General features: G+C 55.2%; 1 protein-coding gene across 1 annotated transcript in view; it reads right to left on the reverse strand.

The window, feature by feature from the left end:
- Positions 1–823: 823 nt before the first annotated feature.
- The window catches only part of NUP210 (nucleoporin 210), a 105,931-nt gene continuing 79,409 nt past the window's right edge, over positions 824–27,345 (reverse strand). The window contains exons 26-40 of the mRNA XM_055343508.1: positions 25,756–25,836; positions 24,543–24,674; positions 23,329–23,487; positions 20,252–20,343; positions 17,855–18,029; positions 16,293–16,468; positions 14,005–14,225; positions 12,409–12,545; positions 9,675–9,792; positions 8,524–8,670; positions 6,750–7,000; positions 5,571–5,787; positions 3,566–3,661; positions 3,406–3,489; positions 824–2,241 (exon numbers count right to left, since the gene is read on the reverse strand). Of these exons, the coding sequence (XP_055199483.1) occupies positions 2,141–2,241; positions 3,406–3,489; positions 3,566–3,661; positions 5,571–5,787; positions 6,750–7,000; positions 8,524–8,670; positions 9,675–9,792; positions 12,409–12,545; positions 14,005–14,225; positions 16,293–16,468; positions 17,855–18,029; positions 20,252–20,343; positions 23,329–23,487; positions 24,543–24,674; positions 25,756–25,836 (2,187 nt within the window). The 3' untranslated portion in view covers positions 824–2,140. The remainder of the gene's footprint in view (positions 2,242–3,405; positions 3,490–3,565; positions 3,662–5,570; positions 5,788–6,749; positions 7,001–8,523; positions 8,671–9,674; positions 9,793–12,408; positions 12,546–14,004; positions 14,226–16,292; positions 16,469–17,854; positions 18,030–20,251; positions 20,344–23,328; positions 23,488–24,542; positions 24,675–25,755; positions 25,837–27,345) is intronic.

Raw genomic sequence — 27,345 nt, forward strand, 5'->3', positions numbered from 1 at the left:
AGGGACACCGATGCTCACGCTTTGTCCCCAAAACGTGGCTGCATGCTGCCTTTCCGGCAGCCTAAAGGGCTGGGAGACCTTGACGGTACTCTGGCCACTGTCCACCCAACCCTGAGTCAGGGGTCTGGGCCCGCGGAAGAAGGTGGGTGATGTGGGGGACGGGCGGCCTCTGCCAGAAGCTCTACTGGGTGGCCTGCCCGCCTTGGGTGGCCACCTGGTCTCTCCAGGCCTCTGCTCCACTTCCACACCCGTGACGCAGGACTGCAGAACCTTGGGCCCCGGGTGCGCCCAGGTGCGTGCTCTGTGAAGGCAGAAGGCTAGGCCCTGGGGGTCGCAGGGGGCAGAGGACCATCCCTGAGGGGAGTAAGCACTGGGATAGGCAGAGGGCGAGGGGCTGGGGACGTGGAGGCAGGTGCTGGTGGGCAGGGCAGGTGGACTCCAGGCTGCAGAGTCAGTGTGGGGAGTGGTGGCCTCAGGGAGGTCAGCTTCTGAGAGCGGGGGTGAAAATGGGGTGACAGGAGGGACAGATGCCGAGTGAGAGGTGCCCAAGGGAGAGAGAGGGAGAGAGAAAGGGGGGCCGTGGGGCTAGCTGGTGACGTGTGGGTGGGCCCCATCCTCGGGCACCTCTGGGGACCCTGGGCTGGCAGCCGGGGGATGACAGCAGGGAGGGAGGCCTTGGTGGCCAGCCAGAGAAGGGAGGAGTGGCACACTGGGCAGCAGGACGGACTGCTCCCCAAGCCCCCGTGACCAGAAACAAAGTCACCAGGGCCTGGGTCCCTCCCAGGCAGCACACATGCAGTTCCAGCCATGAGCACGCCCCTCGTAAGAAATGATATAGAGCTTTATTAAATAAACCCAGTAGAAATGCGCCTATTTACATCCAAGTTGTCAGTTTGAGCTTAAGTAATATGCAAAGGCACAATTCTTCCTGTCTCCAGCTTTAGAAAAATAAATCGCACAGCCCAGCCCTGGAGGCCTGAAGTGGACTCACATGTGCGGCTTGGAGCAGAGCGGATGACTCCCGCACACGGTGAGCATGCGTGCCTGGCTCTGGGATGCGTCTCCAGTTCTTCCTGAGAGTGGCACGGCGCTTGGCTCGGAGGCCTTGGACGCTGCAGGGACGAGGGGTGGGGAAGGAGGAGGGCCCCTTCCCAGAAGGCAGGCCCACCCTCCTCACTGGCCAGGGTCGGGCTCTGTGGCCCGGCAGGGTGCTGCCACGGGGAGACCGGTGCTCGCGCCGGGCGGGCCGGAGGCTCAGGTCTGTGGAGGTGCATGACCATAGTACAAAAGGGGGAACAGGTAACACTGGGTCTTTGTGCTTGGGTGGAACACAGTGGCTTCTCCAGAAGAACAAACAGAAGGAAAGATCCCGGCCTCTGGCTCAAGGATGTTTTCCTAACTAGGATCCCCATGTCCCTTAGGTGGGAAGAGACACAGGGAGAAGGAAAAGGAACCAGACGCCACCAAACATCCCACTGAGGCTGCGGCCCAGTCCAGGAGACGTTTCCATGCTTAGGAAACAGAAACAGAGGATGCCATTGATTCACAGTGGCCCACGGAGGGGCAAAAGGTAGCCCGGCTCGCAGCTCCTGTGGCCCCTTACTGTCCCCCAGGGCAGGGGGAGCCAACGTGGGGTCCCCATCGCTGCGTTCCTAAGGCTTCTGTGCAGTCACGGGGTGAGCACCTGACATTCACGTGTGTTCACTCCCCTCATTTCCTAGCAGGAGCCAGACTAGGGGTGAAGTTTCCACATGGTCGGGGGGAACCCCACACAAATTAAGAAGTAATTAAAAAGTCCTTTCCCTGAGGCCACTGCAGTAACATCCCCTCCTAGTAAACGGAGCTTCTGTGTGCTCGAAGTCTTGAGAAGAGAGTGGTTCTAGAGACGGCAGGGGAAGAAAAGCATGGCTGCACGTTGTCTGGAAACCCTCGACAACCGGGCATAAAGGAATGAGCCAGAGTCTTAGCAAAGGCTAGGAACAAAACCAAACAAAAGCCAGAGGCAACTCTGACGTGTAAGAATAAGCAGAGCCTACAGGACACCACAGAGCAGCCAGCGAGGGGGCCTGGGCTCCGGGCCGAGCTGATCGGGGCTGTCCCCACGGCGGGGGCACAGGGGCATCAGGACCCGGCCCGCTGACTAGTGCGAGGTGTATGCGGGGCTCCACAGCCCTGAGGGCGGGCTGGCTCTGCGGCTGGGAGGCAGCGCGTTGAAAGGCGTCGGTGACGAGGCAGCGAAATCTAGGGTGGAAAGAGATACGGCGTGAGCGACAGAGCAAAAGGGAGAGCCGGGCATTCCTCAGCGGCTGTGCCGGAACAGCCGGTGAGGAAGTGTCGGCTGCCTACCTCGGCCACTCCCCAGGACCGCCCCCCCCCCCCCCCCCCCCAGGCAGCCCTGTGCTGGCAGAGAGATGTCACCCAAGGAACGTGTGATGACTGAACATGCAGAGAGGCCTGGAGCATAGGCCCTGACCTCCCACAGCAGACCTGTGGGGGAGGACAAGTAGTGGGTCTCAGGGCCACATGGAAGTGTCCGTGGGTCCCCAGGGAGTGTGGGGATGAGGGCCTGTGCACCTGGGCAGGACCAAGCTCCTGGGCAGAGAAAGCTGCATGAACAGAGACTCCCCTGTGTGCAGAAGTCTCTGGAGTGTTCAAGAGAAAATGCCAGTATTCCGCAGTGGTTCCAGCACACAGAGGGAGGGGTGCATGGGGAGACGGGGTGAGAAAGGGGCAGTGCCCGCTGCAAGGATGGCTGGGGAACGTTTGTGGAAGGCTATGGTTCTAGGGGTCCAGAATGCATGTGGGATCTGGTCACCCAGGAAAATGCAACCCTATACAAAACTGTTCTCCTCCTCAAAATTCAGACTCTTTGAAGCCTCCCATGCCCCCTTAGGTCATCAAAAACCTGTTCAGGGGAGAGAAGCCTCAGATGGAAAACAGAAGACAAGAAAGGCTGCCATGTGCCCTCCTGGCCGGGCACTGCAGTTCTCAGAGGTGTCCCCTGGAATTGCCCAGGGTCACCAGAGACAACTGGAACATGAGGAAGACGGGCCCTTGTGATTCTTCTCCATCGGGGAAATCCATCATCAGGCCAGTCCAGAACCCCCACCTCCAAGTCAGCAGGTCTGACCCAGCTCAGAGCCCTCTGCAGCAGCCCGGCAGGTGGGAGCCAGTGCCAGCTACCTGCAGAGACAGGTCCCGGCTGCCAGCCCTCCACCCTGCGAGGTTTGGCCTGGGGAAAGCTCTCCTGGCCCAGGGCCGGCATGCTGTCCCCCTCCCCAGCATCCAGGTCTGCCTTCTGGGCCTCACACCTCAGCTGCCACTACTGCCCAGGGCCAGAGCTTCTGAGACTGGGGGTTTGGGGCCCCGATCCCTGCTTCCTCCCGCAGCTTCCCCCCTACTCACAGTGGGGGCTGTGGCGAGGGCTGGCTCGCGGGGAGAAGGCTGGAGGTGCGGTGAGCTCCCGGGGCGCGCAGACCGTGTGGTAGGCTGCAGGAGCACAGGGCTGGTTAGCGTTGGGGTGGGGGTGGGGAACCACCAGGGGAAACAAGGCAGCCCTCCTCACCTATGATCATGACAGCAGTCCCAGCCAGCAGGGCAAAGAGTGTGAAGAACATGACTTGGTAGGAGTCCAGGAAGTGCTGAAAGAGGCTGGCTCCGTCTGCGATCAATGGAAAGACAGGTCACCAAACCAATCCACCGAGCTCCCTCGTGTCTGTGTGCGGTCAGAGGGTGAGGTGGCCTGCCCTGGGCCTGGGGCTGCATCTGGCCCTGGGGGGCTGTCTCCCCAGTGCTCCGTCCTATTCCATCTTGGGCCACTCGAACTGACCTGGTTCCACCCGAGGCCCTGCTTCCTTGGAGTGGGTTCAGGGTCCATACCCATTCCAAGGAAGGACAGACCTGTCCGGGGGAGTCCAGGGGAGTCCAGAGGGTGTGGGCTGCCCGAGTCAGCCAAGTTGCCCGGAAAGGCAAGGCAGTGTTGAAAATGTCAAGCCGTGAGCTGCAGGCATGACAATGGAAGTCAGGGTCGGGCAAAGGTATTGGACAGACCCGAAGCCCATGGACCAAGGGAGCCCACCCCTCCTCTTGGGGCCCTGCCTCAGGGTGGCCCAGACAGTGGCTTCCTCTTCTATCTCCCTCTACCTGAACCTGCATCCCTACTGCACCCTCACCGGGCTGTCCTGGGTCAGGACACACCCCTGCTTGGCAGGAAGAAGGCGGGACCTCTTCAAGTGCCCTTGACACTGATCTGACCCCATCCCTTTGCTCCCAGCCATACCTGACCCGGCTATTCCCTGCTCTCAAGAAAAAGCCTGAACCCCTGGCCTGGCGTTCAAGGCTCCTCATCCAGCACATCGTCCCAGAGTCCTTCTGACTGCATCACCCTCCCCCTGCCTACTCATCCTTCCATGCCCCTTTGAACTACACCCTTCAGCCAGCAGAAGTATAATCACCCACCCCCTCTGGGTGCCGCCCACTTCTCCAGCCACATTAAGAAGAAGCCACATTTAGAATCATTTCTTTTTTACTGTGTTTATAATCCATGCCCTATTTGAGGCTTCTCAGGCTTCTGTCCAGCACAGGGGCTGGCATACAACAGGTGCTAATAATGACTACAGAATCGATGAATCATCCATTACTGAGCACCTGCTGTATGTCAGGTGGGCCTTATTCTTTTTTTTTTTTTTTTTTATGATAGTCACACAGAGAGAGAGAGAGAGAGAGAGAGAGAGAGAGGCAGAGACACAGGCAGAGGGAGAAGCAGGCTCCATGCACCGGGAGCCCGACGTGGGATTCAATCCCGGGTCTCCAGAATCACGCCCTGGGCCAAAGGCAGGCGCCAAACCGCTGCGCCACCCAGGGATCCCCAGGTGGGCCTTGTTCTAAGCGCTGTCCCCACATATAGTACTTAGTCTCTAGTTGGGGAAGACTGGTAGAAACCCAAGTTTCTGTACTAATTATTCTACAGGCTGACAGCTGAGAATAGTGCTATGGAAGAAGAAGGGTTTGAGTGGAAGTAAAGTTCAAGGTTTCCTATTTCATGAGCAGAGAATGTCTGAGGGGAGGTTGGTTTGATGGAGGTGGGAGTGTTGGCCAAGGGGGGAAGGCATCCCAGGCAGAGGGAAGAGTGAATGCCAAGGACTTAGCTGGGGCTAAGCCTCTTTGGCTTCCCAAAGAGGAAGGAGGCCAGAGTGGCTGGAACAAGGTGTTCAAGGGGGAGACAAGCATAACTGGGTCAGGAAGGCAGATTATGTAGGGCCTTTCAAGACACTGCAGAGACTTGGGCTTTACTTCATGAGGGAGGTGGGAGCCATAGCAGAATTCTGAGCAAGGAGGGGCATGACCTAGTCACATTTCAACAGGATTCCCTCTGGCTGCCAGGTTGAGAATAGATGGGGAAGCAAAGTGCGCATGGCTGCTTGAATGAGTGATATTTGCCTTGCAGGACATTCTGTAGTTTTGAGTTGTCCAGTTCTTGACACCCCCAGGTTCCCAAAAACAACTGAGACGACCCAGCCCAGCCCTCCCTGCCCAGGTCCATCCCAGCTGTGTCCCATCCCATGACTCACGAGGACCAGGCCCTCGGCGATCCATCACAAAGGCCACGGTGACCGGAATGGTGATGGCTTGGTTAGTCATGGGGCTGGAGAAGGTCAAGGCGGTGGACAGAGGCCCTTGGCTGCCGGCCGCAGGATCTGAGATGCCGACCGTGTAGGTGATGAAGCTGGGGAGCCCCAAAGACTTCTCCTTCTCAAAGGCCAGCACAGCTGGGGACCCTGATTTCACCTGGGAGAGACGTCAGGGCTGGAGAGCTGCACCCTCGCTGCTGCCTGACATGCTGTGCTCCCCTCCTGAAGGCTAGGGGTGAAGACCCCTCCCCAGCCCCACTTCCCAGGCCAGTGATGATGCCTGGGTACTTCTAACCGACAGCGTGAAATCTGCAAAGTCAGGGAAGGAGCACACCGTGTATACGTGGAGTGTTTTTGAGGAAAGGACAAATCAATATCATTGAATTCTAATCAAGTGCTCTTTAAAAAAAATGCTAAACTAACATGAACTATCACCAAACGCCAACTTTCCAAGGGAACAGCCTGGAGCTCTGTTAATGGCTGATTGCCAGCAGCTCAAACCCCAGGGCCTGGCAGGCCTTCCGTCACCAGCAATGGATTCATCCCTGTCTTGCTCCAAGAATGTTCAGCCACATTTGCGGCAGTGAGACATGGATGGAGTGAACAGAGGAAACAAAAACCTCTTCGCCACATCACCCCAGATCTCCTCCCAGCTTGCTGGGTGGTAGGACCCAGGACATCATTCATCCAGCATCAGCAGATGGAGAAACTGAGGCCCAGAGCTCAGTACAGTTGTGCAGGAGGCAGTGACAGGTTAGAGACTGGAGCTTTTCCTCCTGCCCCATGGCAGCGCGCATCCCTGCACTGACTTCATTCATCGAGCATACTAAATGTTCACTGAACACTAGCAGGTACTAGGTAAGCCCTAAGCTAAGTACTGCCCTCCCATGCTTAACTCCTGGCTGGGGAAGACTTCTAGAAATCACAGTAATTAACACAATTATACAGGCTCACAGGTAACAGTGGTACTGTGGAAACAAAAGGATAAAGAGTATTTACTTTAATTTTAAGTTTTAGTTTTAAAGAGAGGTGGTCCAGGGCTTCTATGTTCTACCCAGAACTCCCTGCCTCCTCCTGGTCCTTTCGAAGGCCCCTGGTTCGTGTGTGGATGCCACTCACCTCCAGGTTCTCGAGAATCTCCATGGCACCAAAGACCTTGACCTCGGAGCTGGTGTAGTGGTTGCTCAAAAGGATTTCAGCCTGGTCAGTGTATAGCCCTGGGCTGAAGGGCACCTCGGCGCCCACATGCTCTCCAGAGATGTGGCTGCCCGGGATGGAGGCAGTGACCAGCAGCGCCGTCTTCTTCATGCTGAGGTGTTTCAGCTGCTTGTCCGTCAGCCTGTGCATCGTGACCAAGCAGAGGTACCGGCCTGTGCAGACAAGGGTGTTCCACACTGTCTGTCCCCTCTCCCACCCAGGCCCTGATGCTACACTTCCTCCTTGCTTTTCTAACTGGACAACTCCTACTCATCCTTCAGAGCTCAGGTGAGGCATCACCTCCTCCTGGACCCTCCAGGGATGTCCCTCTTTGGTACCCCCAGTCCAGCTTGGGCACCCTTTCTGTGACCAGCACTCTCGCTCCCTTCTCAGAATGCTCTGTTCACCAGGTCCCTGTCGTTCCTGGGAGTAGGAACATGGGGGCCAGCTCTGCATCTCAGGGCCCAGCCATCCTGGCTCAGAGTGCCAGTGAGTAAATGATGAACAGACATCATGACCCGATCAATGCTGGGCTACAGGTCAGCTGGGGCTCACGCCCAGCACAGCCTATGGCCCCAGATGCAGCAGAAAGTTCTGGGAGGGTGTGGATCAGGACTATTTTGGTACCTGTTGGATCCTCTATGCCTGGCCCTGAGTAGATAAACGAGTTAAATGGACACTTGAGTGCTGCCCTGGAGGCCCCTCCAAGCCTGGAACCAGGGTGCCTGCACTGGAGTCCCTTCTGTGCCCATGCCAGGCAAGCACGCTCAGTGATTCAGCCTCCTTACCGAACTAGCATTGCACCCCTCATGGCACCATTTAGGGAATAAATAGGGCATGGGACCAACCACTGCCTGCTCTGTGCCAAGCCCAAAGCTTGGGCCCCACATATGATGTGCCCTGAGGATGTATCTCCTGCATCCTAGGCAGAGGCCTAGATGCTGACCCGGGCCACGGAGAGCTGCAGCTGGGCTTATGGCCTGGCATCATGCTGTTGCTAACTTCTAATTAAGACTGGGCTGCGTGTTCTTGGAAGGAATGGAAAAATGGGCCAAATGCTCATCAACAATCATTATCATGACATTGGCAGCTACCACTGAGGACTCCTAGGAGTGTGTGCTGGGCACTGTGCTAAGCATGTCGCAGGAACTATCCTCCTAAACCCTTGAAGCACCCCAGGGGGGGACCACTCTTCTCAGGGCCAGCATGCTGGGGGTCCAGGTGGTCACTCCAGACTGGGGTTCCAGCCTTCAGCTCCATGGACGGTGGAACAGTTATGCTGAGACACACAGTGTGGCCCTTGACTAGTTAACCAGGCCCCTTCCAGCCATCTCTCGCGTGCACCACTCAGCCCTCTCATGTAGGCAGAGCAAGGCACCTTCCTGCCCATTTCACCAAGGGAAACACCTCAACACCCACTGGCTCAGCGCTAGAAAGAGCACAGAAGGTCTTGAACCTTGAACCCAGGTCTTCCAACTCCGAAGCACGTCCTTCCTGTGTATGTGTAGGCAGCTGTGGACAACAGCCATCACCCAGCACAGGACTGCCAACCCCTCCTGGTGGCCGGAAGGAACCAGAGGCCAGAGTGATGGCATCTGTCCCCGGGCTGGGTTCCTGATGACCCCTCCACGCAGATGGCTGTTGTGAGCCAAACACCCCAAAGGAGCCAGTTTTCTCATTCAACCCCTGAACTTACCCAGAGTCGTGTCAAATCCCGGTTCTGCTGTGAAAATGTCACGTGCTGGGAAATCGAAGACCTCTTGCTTGAACCGGAGCTGGCAGCTAATGAGCGATTCTGGGTGCAGAGTCTCTATGACTTCCATCTGGGTGGGGGAGCACTCACCTGGAGACGGGAGATGGGTAAGAAGGGCCTGGGCCAGGACGACTGGCCGCCACGCCCAGGCTGGCTGTGCTGGGAAGTGGCACCTGTGCCCCACGCTCCTTCTGCACGGGGCTCCCAGGGCAGCCGGAAGCTTCACAGTGGTGCCACAGACTATAAAAGCTGAGGGTGACTATAAGGATGAGGAAGGTCATTCTGAGTGGTGGGCAACCTCAGATCGGAATTTCAGCATCTGTGCGAGAGCCTGCATCCAGCAGCCCGGCAGGTAGGTCGGGCCACTAATGCACGTCCTCTGTCGCCGGCAGCAGGGGAAGATGGGCAATTTATTCCTGGGCATCAGGAGGGCAACACTTCTCCGCTAATACACTGAGTATCACTTTGGCAACGGCACAGTGCAGCTGCCCTCGTGCACGGAGGTGGGAAAACAGAGGTTACTGGGATGCAGTAAAGCTGCCTCATCAATCGGAACAAGAACAGCCATATTTAATCCTACCGGTTAAGTGGTTTCAAAAAGAACCAACCAAACAAAAAAATAAAAACAAAACCCAGTCTGTATTGATGTATTTATTTCTGACAGCTGCTGTCCAGGGCTGTCACGGGCAGGGGACAGGGTCGAATGTTCTGCACGTGAGTCAGAAGAGGTAATTACAAACACCCAAATCAGCAGTGATGCCTGCTAAGTCAGTACCCTCTGGGATGAGTGGTAGAAAGGGTGGCTTTCTTTACTCGGGTGCCCGAGGGCTAAAGTGGCATTTCTGGCTCAGAAACAGGACGTTTCTGGGTGCCAGGCTCTTTTAGGAAGATCTCTTTGCACCATCTCTACCTGTGGAGGACTGGGATTTCTCAAAAGCTGGAAGGAATGGGCCCATGGGGGGTTTAGGTGTTCTCTCTGGCTATGGGGTGAGTTTGTGTGGGAAAAGCAGAGAAAATCGCAGCAGACAAGGGCATGAGGAGCCCTTGGCTTGGCAGGGCCCCTCCCCAGACCAAGCAAGCCCCTCACTCTCTACCTCTCAGGTTAGAGCTTCTGTCTCCCACGGTGACGGTCACTTTGGAGGCCTCCTGGAAGCCGGTCTGGCCTGGGCGGACGGAACGGGCCACGATCCTTTGAGGGACACCAATCACTATCTGAGGAGGGAGCCGAGGCAGCTGCAGTGAGCACCGGCCACGTGTGGGCTCGGTGCTGGGCACTCTCGTGACCTCACCCTGCTGCCTATGACGGGGTTCTGCCCCTTGCACAGGGCACAAGACAGGCTCATCACCTGAAAGACGTGCCAAGAGGTGGTGGAGCTGGGCTTAGGCCCTGGCCTGGTCAGACCCTGCGGTCTGGCTCTGTCCCTCTGAACAAGCTGCTTTTCTTGAACAGCAGAGCCTGGAGCTGAACCGCAGGCCTGAATTCATTTAACAGTTTGGGGTGGGCTGCGGATTTTGGTTCTTGTGACAGTTGCAATCACTTCTCTGTTCATCAGTTTGGTTAATTAGTCTTTCAGCAATGAGAGAAGGTGCTGTTTTACTTTACTGCCATTCATTCAAAATAAATCACCCTGGCCAAAATGCAACTCACACAGCCTGGGCAGTGAAGCAACCACCCCCATCACTTGTCCCTCTACCCAGATACAAGTCCTCCCAGATTTTTCCCTGCCCACCCCCTTTGCTCATCCTGCACTGGCTGCACCCAAACACCCCAGCTGTGGGTCTTTCTTAAGCTTTCAACCTCCCCTGTAGAGCCTGACCCCATTGGCCCCTGAAGGCCCAGCTCCTGTGTCACCCCCTCCAGCTGGAGGCTGTCTACCCACCTCTGGGCTGCCCCTGAGCGCTTCCTGCCTCCCATGGGTCTGACCTCCACCAGAACATGATCTCCCTGAGAGCGGGGATAGGGTCTCAATCCTCCCCAAATCCCATACAGCTCCCAGGGCCGTGGCTGATGTAGGATCATAGGAAGGCCTATGGGCTGGGCCCACTGCCTCCGGACTGCTCTCTGAGCAGAGGCACCTGCTCTCTGGCCCTAGTTCTTCCCATTTTCTCCCATACTTCTGACTACCATGCTACTGTCTTCTCCCCTCTTCCTCTTCCTCCTCCTCCACACCTTGCAGAGGAGGCCCAAGGCCTTGCCCCTGCCCCTCCTGCTCTGGCATGTTCTGCATGTTCCCATCCACTCTCAGGTCTTCAAGAACCACTTTTGTGTGGTAGACCCCCACCCATCTCCAGCCTTCTGCCCTGGAGCTCCAGAAACACCTGCCATCTCACCCCTAGCCCCAGAGAGGAGCTGCAACCACCTCAAACTGGCCACATCTCAACTAACTCATCCTCCACCCACATTAGTACCCCCTCTTTGCTTTTTGCTTCCCCGTTAGGGTAAAGGACCAACATCCACCTTGTCACCCAAGCTAGACCCCAGGGGAGTCCTCCTCAGAGCCCACTCCTCCCTCAACCCCTACTTCCAAATGGTCACCAAGCTCTGGTGACCCTCCCTCTGAATCTCCCCTAAATCCACCCTTAGTTTATGCCCACCCGATGGGGCCAGCTGAGGGCCCAACCTCAGCCCCTGGCTGGCTACCCTGCAGCTCCTGCCTTTCCTTTGGGCTTGCAGACTTTGCCAGGCACCAGTACTCATTCCAAACCTTACCTCTGATCTATATCGCTCTCTACTTAGAAAGAAAAAATCCCTGATGAGTCCCTACTGGGTCTGGCATAAGCTTCCACCTCTTTATTCTGGAATAGTAACAGTTGCAGCTAATATCTACTGAATATTTGCTAAGCGCTGCCTACCATTCTAAGTGCTTCACATATATGAACTCATTTAATCCCTACAACACTCTTCTCTCCATTTTCCAGACAGGAAAACCAAGGCACAGAGAGGCAAAATGACTTCCCCAATGCCACACAGCCCCTCAGTGCCCAGCTGGGATGCGAACCCAGGCAGCCTGGCCCCAGAGCTCCCATGCCTTAAACACTCCATGGAACTACCTGGAGCCCAGTGTGTATCATGATCTGATTACAACGCCGGCCTCCACTCCCGCCTGCACTGCCTGTGTTCCAGCCATCGGGGCTGGGCTCTCAAGCCCGGCATACCTTAGCCTACACCATGCTCTCTCGTCCAGCCCTCCGCTGCCCCTGCCCACTCTCGGCGGCTCCTCCTGGGAGAGCACAACTTCATCAGTCACAAGGTGCTCCTATCTGCAACCAGCTCACCCACTGCATAGCCCCGGCACTAAATATACGAGCTATTAGGTTAACCTGCTGGATTCGACCACGTGCACACTGGCTCTAAAATGAGACACATTTGGAACACAGCCAGACGTTGCTCATTGATTCATTCTCGGCTGGAGATAAATAGGAGAACAGTTTTGTTCGCCTCCAGAAAGACTCAAAAGGTGACTTGCCGGGGAGGCTTAACTTCCTCAGTGACGCCAAATCCAAATTGCCACGATGGCCCGCCCACACCGAGACCCCTGGGGAGACACCCACAGGGGATGTTCCTGCCTATCCCCCAGAGTGCATGGGAGCTGGGGGGGAAGCCCAGGATGTCAGCCCTTGCCTTGACACCATTTGGAATGTGGGGAGGTGGGAGGTGGAGGCCTATGTAGAAAATCCCAGTGGGCAGCAGAACCCAGACTCATGACTTCGGATCCTGCCTGCTAGCACGCTGCTGGTGCTTGTTTTTTAAAGAAAAGGGAGTCATTCAGTATAGAAAGCTAAGGGTTTCACCCCAGAGGGCCAGCTGTGCATTCCCCGAAGCCCCACCTCCTTGTAGGTCTTCAGGTACCCAGCGACCTCGTAGTAAACCGTCACAGATCCTGCCTCTCGAGCGACAGCCACACCTGTCCTGGGGTCGATGTGGAGGATGCTGCTGGCTGAGGAGCTCCAGGTTCCAGAGAGGCCTGGGAGAGGAAGCCCTGCTGTCACTCATCTTTCCCATAACTGCTACTCTGGCCAAACCCTGTCCCCGGGGTGACGGTGCCAGCCTCCTGGCTGCCCTGCCCACCCCCATGCTCCACACTGCTGCCAGGGGAGCTCACGCATCACCCTATCACCCTCAGGGTAGAACCCATGCCTCCCGCTCTGCACCCCACAGGCTGGCCACTCCCCTCAGGCTCCTGGCTGTGGCCACCTGGAACCCCCTGCAGTTCCAGTGCACCTGCTCTCTGCTCAGCTGCGACCCTGACCAGAGTGAACCTCTGGCCCTTTCTCCCCAGCACCTCCCTGCTCTGAATCCCATGATCATTCCTTGTCCCGGGATGACCTGGGAGCTGGCCCTCCCCACAGCAACCCCCCCCCCCCGCGCAGCCCATAACTGTTTACCAGTCCCTTTTTAGCAAACAAAGCAAGTGTCAAGGCTCAAGAGCTGGCACTAAACAGCATTTCTTAATTAAAAGCCAATCCCGTTATATAATAGATACAACACAGTAACTCAACAACTACATCTACTTCTGGCCAATTATATATATATATATATTTTTTAAGGGCAGTATTTAACTTCCTTTTAAAATGAATTTCATTGGGTGAAAAAAAAAAAAAAAAAACAGGGACTCAAGGGACGCCGGGGTAGCTCAGCAGTTGAGCGTCTGCCTTCGGCCCAGGGCGTTATCCTGGAGTTCCGGGATCGAGTCCCACATTGGGCTCGCTGCATGAAGCCTGTTTCTCCCTCTGCCTGTCTCTGCCTTTCTCTCTGTGTCTCTCATGAATGAATAAATAAAATCTTTAAAAAAAAAAAAGGGAAGTCAATTTGGAAAAAAAAAAAAAGGAATGTAGGTCATGCATATACAGGTGGCATGTGAACGGATGAAATCTGGAAATCCGCTGAATGGGGCCAATGGCTACTCTTTGCTCACATTTCCTTCTAGATGTACACTGTCCGACATGGTAACCACTGGCCATGAAATGAATTAAAATGGAACAGATTGCTCCTCAGTCGCATTAGCCACATTTTGAGTGTTGGGTCATGAGTGCCTCCCATTAGACAGTAGATAGGGGGACATTTCCACAGAAACATCTACCACTCAGCGCTATGCTCGTGTAAGAGCTGGAAGCCTCTGTGAGGGGCCAGAGGGTATACACATCGGGCTGTGTGGGGCCGAAGGTCTTGGATGCCACTCCCCCCGGCTTTGTAGGGTGAAAATGGCCACCGAGGGCTCATGAATGAATGGGGGCCGCAGAGTTCTAACGCAGTTTGGTTGGCAAAAAGAGGCAGCACACTGGACTTGGCCTGTAGACTCCGACACCTGCTCTTGAGCCTCACACGAGCTCTGCTGGTCTTAGCCCCACAGCAGGAGCCTAGTCTCCTCCCTGGGACTGCCCCTCACTCAGAAGGGCTCCCTGACCAATGTGCATCTCTCTTACCTTCTAGGCCGACCAGAACTGTGTCCAGACACAGGACATCACCTACCACCACCGCTCCGGACAGTTCTGGGGAGATGGCCTGGAGCACAGGCAGCGGAACGAAGTCAGACAGGCCCACTTGCTCTGTGTCCCACACACTGAGCAGCGTCAGGCCGACGCTGATGGTGCGCACGACGCACGTGTTGTTGGTGCCGCCCTTCCCAATCTGCACAAACTCGTCTCTAGGCACAGGAGGGAGAGGCAGGCTCAGTCTGAGGGAAGAGGTCCCCGGCTCCAGAGGGACAGGCATGCTGTGTCCCCTGCCAGGTGAAGCCAAAGCCTCTGGCTGACTGTGGTCCCTGATGTCCCTCAGGCTCAAGTTTATCCAGCAGCTGCCAAGATCTGAGGCCATCGCAGGCCACACGGACCAGGCCTCCTCTCCTCTTCTGTGGGAGGAACCCATGGCCCACAGCTGACGTGGCCCATAGCGCATCCCCCACGTCCCAGGGCGGGAAGGTGGAGGCCGAAGGGCAAGGTGAGCTGCAAAGTGCTGCCCAGGCCCTTCCCAACAGTGAACCGAGCCATCTTGGAAGGCACCACCTCTGCCCACTGGCTCATCTGTAAAATGGATTTGATGATGCACCTGTGTCCCAGGCTTGCCGTAAGCATTAAACCAGGTTGGTAGCTGTAAAGCACTGAGACCAGCAGCTGGCACATGGTGATAGCTCAGTCGACACCAGCCAATGGCACTCTGATGGGAAGGCCTGGACGGGCAGGCCTCTGTGGTAGGGTCTCTGGCTTCATCACTTTCCTCCACTATGCCTTCTGACTCCAGAGCCCTGACCCGTCTCCAGGAGAGACGTGCTCCTACCACAAAAGGGCCAGCAGGACCTCTGTGCTCAGGGGCTGGGAGGACCCGGATCTACTCCCTCCAGGGCAGCCGAGGTCCCAGACAGATGCATGGCCCCTACCACATGCAGAGAGGCCACAGTTTGCCAGAGGCCTTCACGACTTGGGGCTCAGTAGGTGGCCCCGAGGACGAAGACATTGTCCCCACATGACAGGTGCAGAAATAGGCCCAGAGTGGTGAGCTGCCTCACCCGTGGAGGCCCCACAAAGGGCAGAGCTGGGGCTTGAACTGGGTCTCACTCGAGGCTTCCTTCTCCACCATGCTTCGTCTCCTATGTCTGGCCCTGGGTATGCAAGCAATCGGGGCCACAGCTGTACAGGCCTGGGGGGAGGCCAACTTGCAATGGTCACCCACACCTGGATACGATCCTCTGCCCCCAGACTCCCTAGACTTCGGCCCCAGCTGTCTTCCCTCCCCCTGTGCCAGATGCTTCTCTGTCCTCTTAGCTGTTCTGTATGCCCCTGGGGCAGTAGTCCTCAAGCTTTAGAACTGCCCAGAGGCATCCTTACCACACAGACTGTTGGGTCCTGTAAACGTGCATTTCCTAGGGCTCCCCAGGGCTGCTGGTGCTGCTGGTCTGGGAACCAAACTTTGACACTCAGTGCTCCAACAGACCCAGTCGGAGGTTTCACAGGCCTAGACTGAAGCCACGGCTCTCCTCCTGCTGTGGAGAGTGCCCTCTCTCCTCATATAAGGCCTGTGGCCACAGGTATAGTAAGAAAGAGTCAGCCCCAAATGAACTGTGTGTGGAAGTACATGGGACCTGGTATTCAAACCCCACTTTCTGCCTGTGTACTGTGGGCAACTGGCTTGACCTCTCTGGGCCTCTACAAATGAGCTACCAGGAGGAATCAGCAAGATGTCATGTGGAAAGGCCTGTACATAATAGATGCAGTGGACGTCAAATTTCTTCCTCACCAGCACTGGAGCACTGGAAGGTGTGCACCTTGTGGGGTGACCAACTTTCATAAAGCCTATGATGTAATTTGCATCCACTGTTCACAGAGCCCATGAATGGCCGGGTTGGTTGCATCTCCCCTGCAGTCGGCTGTCACAGGTATGCAGAAGTCTCACCACAAGCCCTCCAACCACAAACCCTGACACCTGTGTCTCGCCTCCTGTATACCAGGAGACATCACCAACAGCTTCTCATGCCACATGGTCATAGAGACTCTCGACCCTGCTTTCCCCTCCCTCCTGCCTCCTGACCAAGTGCAGTGCTTCTCCTCGTGGCCCTGCCAGCATGGCACATCCCCTCCTCTCAATGACTGCAGGTAACAAGGCTGTCCTCTCAGTGGCACTAGTCTGTCCAGTTGCCACTCAGCCACCTGCACAAATTAGATCCAGGTACAACCAAGACTCGCCTTCAGGTGAGAAATGAGTGTCACCTACACCCTACCTGTTGGTTGCAAAGCTGAGGACCGAGTTGTGAGCATGGAAGATGTCGCCGGAGCTGTCATGGAAGTGGACCGTGAAGGTCACAGTCATTCCCAAAGGCACGGCTGCCAGAGCCTCCTTGTTCTGAGTGTGCAGGGTGGGGCTCATGGAGATCCTCAGGTAAGAAACAGGAGACACCTGAGGACGATGAGCGGGTGTGGGGGTGACCGCACTGGGGACCAGCCTCCCTTCAGAGGAGGTGCCTGTCCCCAGCCGGGCCCCGCTTCAAGAAGGACTGGGGGTGGGGTGGGGGCTGGATTGACTCAGAGGTCACAGAAAGAGGAAAGGCCTTGGCCTCCTGAGCGTCCAACCTAATGACAAGATTCCCGCCTTCCCACACAGCAGGCCGGCCTTCTGAAAACAAAACCCAACCAACAGGAGTCAAAACCCATAACTTTGAAAAATCATTATTCTCATTTGCAAAAATATCCCCAGGGCTTTGAATGTTCAGTTTCTTTAGGAAACCTGGCTCTCTCCGGGTGTTTCAAGTGGAAGTACTGCCCATTTGGACTGCAGAGGAAGCATTAACTGGGAGCCACTGTGTGCCTGCTGATGGCCCAGGGAAAAGAGGATGGGGAGGAGGGAACCTGAACTCCAGAAAGCCTGGCCTTGGTCCCTGAACTCCGACTAAAATCTATCCTGGCCAGAAAGCTCGCCCCCTTCAAAGACTTGATATCTTGGTTAAAGATCAGTGGGCGCCGTGACCGGTACACAGCTGGTGCTCCACACATATCTGCTGAAGTAGGATGAGCAGTGAGTCCCTTCCACTTACTCAAAAAAGTAGGATGGAGGGTTCCCTGCAGGGCACCCACCTTCAATCAAAAAAGCATTTATTAAGGAAGCAGATCTGTGACCGAGGCAAAAATCTCAGACTTGAAGTACTGCATCCTACCTATCACTCGGGATTCAGAATGTGGCTATGAGGAGATGGAGGAGAGAAGTTCTTGGGACGGATCCCAGGACACCCGGCACTAAGGAGCATGGAATGGCAGGGGGAAGTGGGAGGCGTTGTGATGCATATGAAGGACACACATGGGCTAGGGTCCAGATCCTGACTCACTGAGTGACTCACTTCTATGGTGAGTCTCAGTTTCCTTGCCTGTAAAACGGGTTACTGAATTGTCTGTCATTACATACGTCATGCAAGGATTTCAGCGCCAGGGATCTAGCACAGGCAGCCAATGCCCATAGGCACTGACCCTGTTCCAGGTCCCAGCTACCCAATCAGGACACTGGGGCACCAGGCCCAGCAACTCACAGGCCTAGCTGGGCCTCAGTTTCCCCATCTGTGAAATGAGGCCATTGAAATCAATCATCTCCAAGGACCTTCAGCTCTGACATCCAGGAGACGCTATTGTTTTTCCTCTGGGACCTCTGCCTTCACGTTACTCTTCAGTAAATTCTTAGGTACAATTTCCCGGCTGGAAGGTGAATAGGTCAGTCTTACCCCCACGAGGGGAAAGCTTTTACCTCAACACGACTGCTTTTATTCCTACTCCAAAGAGGAAGAAAACATGATCCTACCTTTACAGCAAAGATGATGGTTTGGTTGGCCCCGAAATGCTCCTGGGCAGTCACTTCGATTGTGGATGTCCCAATCACAGGCCCTGACGTCAGGAAGCCTTTCTCGTCCACGTGTACCACAGGAACCTTCTCGGGCCCATCCAGGACGCGGTAGCTCAGAGATGCCGCACCGTCCCTTTGGAAAACACACAGACCCAGCTTTACAGAGCGTGGCAGTGGGAGCGGTCGTAGTGAGGTGCCCGGCAGCCATCTGGGCTTCCCGCAGGCTCCTGGGAGGACAAGAAGGCCTGATCTTGGCCCCCATGCATCAGGACCTGGGTGGGCTGCCTGACTACGGCCTCCTTAGTCATCCACCGGAAACCTGACTTGGAAAACGGACGGTTCCAAGGAGAGCGCTGCTTCTGGGAGAAGAGACTGAGTGCTGAGCTCCTCTCATCCTTTGTAGGGGACATTTGCTGTAAAAGATGGTTTCTGGGGCAAATGGTTTCTCATTTCCCGACATGAGGCAGCCTGGCACAGTGGAAAGAGCACGGGGCTCTGAGCTGAGCAGAATCTGAGCACGGTCTCAATGCCCCACAGACAGCCGTGTGCCCTCAGGCACCTTGAATCGCCTCTCTGCCTCGTTTTCCTCCACTGTGCAAGGGAAGCCATGGTCTTGTCCTGTCCTATTGCCAAGGGCAGGGACCAGGACGAAGGGACCAGGGGCTGCTTGCTCAGCAAGTGGTCTGTAAAGCTACTAATGATCTGCACTGGGTAGAAGACAAATTCCAGTGTTTCGTATGCTCTCTCTCATGTTTATTATATAATAAAGCATCAACAGGAAGGAAAGGTGGTCAGCCCCTAGGATGAGCCCCCTTCACCTCGCTGTTTGAATGCAGCTCTACAGACCCTCCTCAGATGACATCACATAAATGTTATTGCTTCTGCTTCAACTTTCTCCCCTATCATCAATCCCTTCCGTGGAACCTGCAGAAGTCCTGTTCACCCTTCAAGACCCAGCTCAAGGGGCGCCTGGGTGGCTCAGTTGGTTAAGCATAGGTCATGATCCCAGGGTCCTGGGATGGAACCTTGTCTGGGGCTTGCCACTCAGAAAGGGAATCTGGGGCAGCCCCAGTGGCCCAGGGGTTTAGTGCCGCCTTCGGCCTGGGCCTGATCCTGGAGACCCAGGATCCAGTCCCGCGTCGGGCTCCCTGCATGGAGCCTGCTTCTCCCTCTGCCTGTGTCTCTGCCTCTCTCTCTCTCTCTCTCTGTCTCTCTGTCTCTCATGAATAAATAAAATAAAAAATCTTAAAAAAGGTGGGGGGGAATCTGCTTCTCCCTCTCCCCTCCCCCTTGTTGTGGGCTTTCTCTCAAATACATAAATAAATTCTGAGAAAAAAAAAAAAAAGACCCAGCTCAAGCATCTCTGTCTCTGACATGCCTCCCTTAAATCCTCACACAGAAGGCCCCTCTTTGGGATACGGCTTAACCATTATACATTATTTTATTTTAAATATTTTATTTATTTGTTTATGAGAGACACACAGAGAGAGGCAGAGACACAGGCAGAGGGAGAAGCAGGCTCCTCGCAGGGGGTCCCATCTGGGACTTGATCCCAGGACCCTGGGATCACGACCTGAGCCAAAGGCATATGCTCAACTACTGAGCCACCCAGGCATCCCTATACCTTGTTTTATTGTTGGCCTTCTTATGCTGTACTTTTTCCTCACTAGAATGCCACCCAACTCTGTTCTAGGAGCCTAGCACACAGCCTAGCGTTAGACACTTGTGGTTGAATGAACACCATGTGTGTGTTTCATGCAACATGCAAGTACTCCTGTGGTCCTTACAGCCCCCCACCTTGCAACTGCACTTCACAGGCAAGTCATTGATACCAAAGGTGCCCCGTGTGAATGCAAGGTAGGAGTTGTGTTTGCAGATTTGCTTGTGCCTTAAAGACACCAATGTGCGTCCCCATCGAGTGGGGATCTTGTTAAGTGCAGTCTGGAGTGAGGCCCAGGATTTGCATTTTAACCTGCTCCCAGGTGATGCTCATGCTGCTGGTTCAGGAATTACACCCATTGAACAGCAAGTCTTGAAGACAAAAGGGCACTGGAAAATTTAACTCTTCTGAGGTGGTACTTCTTTTCCTTTGAAGTAGCAGACGTGAGCAGTGGGCATTAAAAGCTTTCTGGGTGACAGGGAAGAAAAGATGGGCCCATGGGGACCAGTGATGTGGAACAGCAGGAGAAATCCCTGGTGAAGAGGAGGGGGAATGCAGAAGCCGCACCCACTCCAGACTGAGAAAGAAGCAGTTCGCTTGAAGCATCCACGGCTCCTGACAACTTTGACAAATGAGTCGTCGGACACAGAGCGCAGCTTCTCAGCCCTGCTGCAAACAAGCGCTGAGTCACGTACCTGTTTGTCTGAAGCTTTATAAATGAGTTGGGTGACATTAATATTTGTTCTGCTTCTATTTCAGGGTGCAGCAGCAGCAGTTTTTCGAATACCTGGAAAAGAGGGCGAGTTCTGTCCCCTGGGATGCACTGGAGTCATGTCCATGTCCCTGCTCCCCTCCTGGCAGTGAGACCAAGGGGATCCAGAGATGAGAAGCACCACTGTGAGCATCTGTCAGGTGGCAGGTGAGGGAAGGGCTGGTTTTTTTTTTTTTTTAAAGACTTTATTTATTTATTCATGAGAGATACAGAGAGAGAGAGAGCAGAGACATAGGCCGAGGGAGAGGCAGGCTCCATGCAGGGAGCCCCATGTGGGACTTGATTCCGGGACTTGAGGATCATGCCCCAGGCCAAAGGCAGGCGCCAAACCACTGAGCCACCCAGGGATCCCCAGGGAAGGGCTGACTTTTAAGAGAGGTCAGAGGTGTGAGAGAACAAGCAGACAGGCTCATGTTTGCACACCCTGACAGCAGCTGCTTCGTGAAGCCAGGGAGCACAGGGACCTCCCTGAGTTCCCAGGTTGGGAGATCTTTGTGGGCACGGAAGGCAGCATGTGGAATTACAGGGCCTGCAGTCTGGTCCTGCTGCTCCTCACTGCGGTCCTCTCAGAATAACCCCTATCGGCCCCATCGACCCTCATCTTGCTCCCTCTTGTCATGCTCTCATGGAGGCACAGGGGGTGGAGGCGGGGGTGGGGCGTGTCCATGAACCAGGCCAGCTGATGATAAACCCGGGAGTGTTGGAGCCAATTTGATCGGCACTCCCCAGGAGCCCCAAGGCCTTCCACGGCTCCCCACCCCAGATCTTATGGAAACTCCAGACCCCTCCCTACAAGCACCCTAACTGCCTACCACACTGCCAAGTGCCTTTCCTTAGGGACCCTTGGGACGACCTCTCTTGGCAGCTGGGCCTGGATGCTGAACACAGCCTTGAGCTCCCCACTGGCTTCTGATGTGATCAGACTGGCTGGAGTCTAGGGGACCAATTTTCCAAGAAAACCCCTTCCCTCCCAGCACTGCTATGTTCTGATCATATACATAGGCTTAGATTTCTTCATCTGTAAAATGGTCCTAAAACCAATAATCCTTGCCACGTCTGTCTCAAAGAGCTGTGGGATTCGTGTGGCAAAGTGAGTGGCACTTCCTGAGTGGTGAATGATAAATGGCCTATGGGAGCCAGATGGGGCTCTGGTGTCAAGGAGCCCTTCTGCTGGGCCGGTGGTACCGAGTGGAGCAGCCTCACTGGTTCTGACTTGGACGTACGCACACAGGAAATACACCCACAAACGGGTTTCCTCCTGTTTTTCTTAAATGCGTATTCTTCGTTGCCCCTCTTCAGAGGGAGGTGAGGGTACAAGAGAGATCTCACTTTCTTGTTAATTCAAGTGTAAGAAAAGCAACAGTGCGCAAGCACCAGGTACACAGTGACAGACACGTGGCCTCACCATTGGGGGGCCAACGGGGGGAGTGGTGGGGCCAGCTCCATCAGGGGGGAGGCTGCTTCTCATCTGCTCATTCAGCCACGTGGCAAGACGTTGTGGCTTCGGGACAAGCTGCCTACCGGATTTTTATACAACATCTTCCTATTTTTAAATATTGGCAACAAATAAAAATCGTTTCAGAGCACTGCATGAGCCAAAGCAAATACATCTGTGGGCTGGATCCAGCCTCTCAAAGTTTCCAATGTGCTCAAACCTCCAATGGCTGTCAGCTAGGGAAACTGAGGCCCAAAGATGTTAAGGGACTCAAGTGAGGTCACAGAATCTGGGAGCTGCAAAGCCCCATCTTTAATCCCGAGAGACATCAGACATTATCTCACTTTATTTTTAACTGGAAAGAACATATATTTGTGTGTATTTGGGTCTGTTTGTGTCTATATTTACCCGTGTGTGTGTGTGTCTATCTCTGCATGTGTATGTATGTTTACAGGTCTGGGAGTGTCTGTGTGCATGTGTGTGTGTGTGCACATGCGCGCGAATGCACGCAGGCAGGTGAGGGGGTTGCTGAAATGGGTGTTCCTGTCTTTGATAATCTTTACCCCTGATGAGGTAAGTGTCTAGGTTAGAAATGGTTTATTTCATTTGAAGAAGGGGCTTGAATCTGGTTCTCTTCTCATGATATTTAAAAGCCCCTTTTAGTTTTTCTTTGCAATTTAGGGAGACCCTGAGGTTGCTGAGTCCCAGATTAGCAGAATGGGGCCCCTGAAGCTAAAAATGCTCTTCAGAAGCAACTTGTCACTTCCCTAGCTTTACAGATGGGTCTCGAAGGACAGGGGAGGTGGGAAGCAGGGTGGAGAGAGAGACACAGGTGCTGAGCCCTGGGTGGGAAAAGAGCTGGTGGGTTCTAGGTTCTGACTCAGTGGCGTACCCCTGGGGGCTCCGAGCAGCGCCCCTCCCCCTCTGAGGCCTGGTTTCCACCTGTGAATCGATGGGTCCCACTGTCTCCCAGGCTGTCACACAGCACAGCCCTCCAGGCCTTCCAGGGCCCACCACCCGCTATGACCTGGAGGGGGCACTTTGACCCGTACCCCTCAGGCTGCAGGCTCATAATCCAGCAGCAGCACCCAGGGCTCCTGCCCCGCTGGCTTCACGGGAGCACCTCATAGGTGAGACAATACTGGGAAGCAGGGGAAGGCGGGTCTCCCTCTGTTAAAGTGCTCTGTGAGCATTTGTGAAATAAACACAGACAATTCAATGAAAGTCCCACTCACGATTTCCCAGCTTCTTTCCACCATGAAGGTGCCTCGGACTCCAAGCGCAGAATTATCTGCTATTTGGGGAATGAATACAGCAAGCTATTTCAGACTTCCAGGCCTCTGTACCCGCAGCTCCTTCCACCTGGCCTGCCAGCCGTCCACCCCCAGGCTGATGCCCTCGGGCAGCCTCATCTAGGGGCTCCTGACCCCAGCAGGTGGAGAAGTCATCAGGTACAGGGTGGTAGAAGGGTGAATGTGGGCCCCGATGGCCCCTGGGCGGGGGAGGGCCACTGGGTTGGCACTCGCTTTCCCTCTAACAGTGGCTTCTGCCTGCCTGCCCTTTACCTGGATTTGGATCTCGTCGGTGAGTTCTTTGGCGAGGCCATGCAGCTGCCCGGCTGTGGGGTCCAGAGCCTTCACCACCACCCTCAGCCCAGTCCGGCCTTTCACCCGGCCGTGCACGTTCATGGCAAAGTTGTACTGTGATGGCAGCCGGAGGGAAGCCTGGGACAGACACCAAACACATTCTCAGGGAGGGCCTGGGGCCCCAGTAACCCCAACAGCTACCTGCCTGTCCTTGAAGGCTGCTGCCTCCCTGCTCTGGCCGGGGCCTGCTAACCCCAGCACCAGTGCAGCACGCAGCATCTCGCGGTTCACAGGTGCAGGTGGGTCATGTTGGGTCAACCCGGGTTGACAGGCAGGCCTTCTCAGAGCCTTTAGTGTGTGGAATGGGCAATGAACAAAGAGGGATTTGGCAGTGTTTCCCTAAAAAGCCCTGCTGTTGTGAGATGTCTATGCTATGGGAACAGTCTGGGGAAGCCCCCTGGTAGTGGGGACAGGACCCTCCCAACCACCTGGGCACAGGGAAGACAAGAAGAAACCTCTTCAACCCACCCCCACTTGGGTCCTGCATGACCAAGGTCCACTGGGGGTGGCAGACTGGAGTCACCAGGGCTGGCACCCTGTCTCATTTCCTCCCTGGCTCACTGGGTGACTCTCACAAGTCCCTTCCCATATATGGGCTCTGGTCAACACAGAGAGGGGGTTAGACCAGGGAAAGGCCAGGGTCCCTCTAAGAAGGGCTAAGCGGAGGGGAGTTTGCCCTCGGGGGTAAATCTGGAGAAAGCCCCAGCACTGCCAGGCATCTCCTCAGAGAGAAGGTCAGAAGTTACAGAGCAGGGACCTGACCAAGAAGGCCCTGTGATATTCTGGAACTCCTGCGACCTCCCCACAGGGCTGCCCTCTGAGGTGGGTTCCTACAAAGCCTGACTGTAGCATTTGGCAAGTGCGTGCTTGGAGTGGAACAGGCTGTGAGGAGGGAAGCTGGGAGCCCATATTCCTGGACATGAGAGGACTGGGAGTGGAGGAAGGACACGAGGTGAGGATGGTGCACTGGCAGCATTTTCTAGGTGTCCTACCTAAGAGGGCACAGAACAGGGCCAGGACCAGCCTGGGAGTCAGGATGCAGACATCATGTGCACAGATATGGGGATAACCTTCCGCACCTTGGACACTGGTGCACATGGTGGGGAGAGGGCCCTGGGGCGGGGGGCAGTTACCTCGTGGTGTCGTCCCCGGATGTCCAGGATGTCCCGCTTGGTGACGGACCAGTGGAAGGTCAGGCCTGGCACAGCATTGCCAAAGGAGAAAGGGTTCTGACTGTTGGTGATGCCAGTGATGTAGACAGGCATCTGTAGGAGAGGAGCCGGGCCCATGACCACCGGGGTCCCGCAGCCCAGAGGGCCCCACAGAGACCCAGGGCACTGCCTGAACTACCTCTCCACTGCCTGGCTACTTTCCTATCTCCCCGCTGCATGGGAAGCTGCACCCCATTCTTCCCTCACCAGAGATGAGCCCAGCACGGATGTGGGAAGGTTGGTGGGAACAGCAAATGATTAGATAGGAGACAGAGCCGGCCCCTCTGCGCAGTGTCCTTGGGCTGTGGACAATGTCTCACTTGGCTGATAGCCCCCCCGCTTTGTGATGGGACCCCCCCCCCCAGAGCTCCAGGGAGCCTGCAGCCTCCTGAGCAGCACAGCTCATCCTGCCCCTTGGTCCCTGGTCATGGCAGGGGGGCACAGGTGGGGTTCACAGGCTCCCTCAATCTGTATTTCCTGAGTGACAACTAGGGAAAACATGCAAGGGAATACTGCAAAAGCTAAGAACAGACTCATGCCCAGCTGCCTGGGCCAATCTCCAGTTCCATCCCTTACTAGCTGTGTGACCTTGGGCAGAGGCCGTAAGCTTTCCACGTGTTCATTTCCTCATCTATAATAGAGAGGTGACACGGGTAGCTACCTCACGGGTTGTTAATGACCATCAAAGGAATTACTGCACAGAAAGCACAGAGTAGAGTACACGCCATATAAACCTTAGCTCCTGTTATGTGCCAGGTGCTATTCTAGGTGTGGGAAGGTGGCAGACTCGGGGGTGGGGGGTGGGGGGCAAAGGCGTCACTCAGTAATCGTGCCAACATGGAACTGGAGAGGGCCAAATGCTCTGCAGATAAGGAGCTTTGTGCTGAGAGACAGAAAACCCCAAGTACCTGGGGGGGGGGGGGGGCGGGGTCTGGAGCAAGAAATGCAACCAAAGCTCCTAAAGCTGAAGCTGAGCCCAGGGACAAGCAAGTGTTGAGCAGGAGAGGGAACAGGGACCTAGCAACACTCCCCCCCCCAAGCTCCTCCTGAACCAGAACTCTGAGCCTAAGACCTGCCAAGAGGCTGCTCAGACAGCAAGCACAGCTAGGAGGGGCCAGAGGGGTTCCCGCCTCACCTGGGTTCCTGTCCTCATCCGAGTGATGGGGGCACGGATCCTCACGGCCTGGAGAAGCAGCACCTCCACCTCCACGAGGTCCTAGGGAAAGGGTTTTGGAGTTCAGGCTGGCCGCAGTAGGGCCTATGTGCTCACAATGGCTATTTCATGAAGGGACCCCTCCAAGGAGGATCTTGCCAAGGCCAGCTCAGCATCCCCTGGCTAGTAGGCACTCACAAGATGCCCAACACCATGTTCCTCTTCCCAAGGCAGCCTGGCTTTGTGGGTGGCTCATCCCATGCAGATCTGGCCACTGTTTTTCCCGTTCCCTTAGGGGTCCCAGCCTGGTCCTCTGAGCTTCCAGACCTATCTGATTCAGTTGCTCCAGGTCAGTACCAAGGAGACTTGGGGGCAGTGACTGGGGACTGTTCTTCTCTAAGCTGGGTGGCCCTCATAGGACAGGATTCCAGATCCTCCCAACCCCAAATCTAGCATGTTTCTCTATGTATGTGAGCAGGGTACTGTGACAAATGTAGACACGGATAGTCTGGTTAGAGCAGACTGTATATCTATCCTCTTTCATTCTGAAGTCTATACTCCCATTCATCTGGTCAAAGATTAACTTTATTAGGCTTCTTTGTAGTGCTACTGACTAGCTGACACCAGGCTACTAAGACCCTTAAGCTTTCTTTGTGTTTGCTCATACCGCACCCACCTTCTGGGTCTTGTGACCTGGGCTAATGCCTGGCATTCAATAGGTACTCAATAAACACCCATCCTCTTCCTTCCCTTTGTCTTCTCCATGGCCCAGTCTCCTTCTATCCATCCTGGCCCCTACGCAATCAGCCATGGGTGCTGATTCTGTGACCTGGTTTGAACAGATGGGACTGTCCAAACTGGGGACTTCTGAGCAGAAATCCCATACACGTTGTGGACACATGGGCCTCAAGCTGGGCCCCTGCTGACCTGGGCTCAAGAAGATGGCTTTCAGATGGAACTGGAAGCACAGCCTCTCCATCTGCCAAGGGGCACCACCAGCTCCTCTCCTATTCCACCAGATGGGAGACACAGAGAGAGAGGTGGCCCAGCAAGGTCAGATCACAAAGAGAAGTGGCCGGAAGGGAAATGCATGGCTGCCTGCCCCTCTGGCCGAAGTTCCAGCCAGCTGCCATTTCAGCCACCTGGGCCCCCAGGAGAAGAAAAATAAGCTAGTTCCTGAAGCCATAATCCTTTCTTTAGAAAGGAAAAAAAAAAGAAAAGGAAAAAAAAAAAAAAAAAAGCAAGGCCTCCTTGGTCCTTCATCTTATTCTCCAGGATGTCTATCTGAATCCTGCTCAATGCCACAGGACAGATTTCACATTCCCAACACCTTCTTGTCGTCTTTATAAAATCGATAGGTAGAACCAGAGCAGCTACCTTCATGATTCAAAAAGACTTTGTGGTCTAACCAGGATATTTGCAGAGACACTGAAACTCCTGCAAAAGGGAGTAAATCAATGAATTCAATGTCAGATCAAAGTCAGCCTCTCAGGGAGGAGGATGCATCTGCCTCCCCTTCCCTGGGATGGTGCACGCTCCTGCTCTCCTGGGTGCCCTGTGTTCAGATGCTGT

This window comes from Nyctereutes procyonoides, unplaced genomic scaffold (genome assembly GCF_905146905.1).
Source record: "Nyctereutes procyonoides isolate TBG_1078 unplaced genomic scaffold, NYPRO_anot_genome, whole genome shotgun sequence".
In the NCBI taxonomy this organism is placed as follows: domain Eukaryota; kingdom Metazoa; phylum Chordata; class Mammalia; order Carnivora; family Canidae; genus Nyctereutes; species Nyctereutes procyonoides.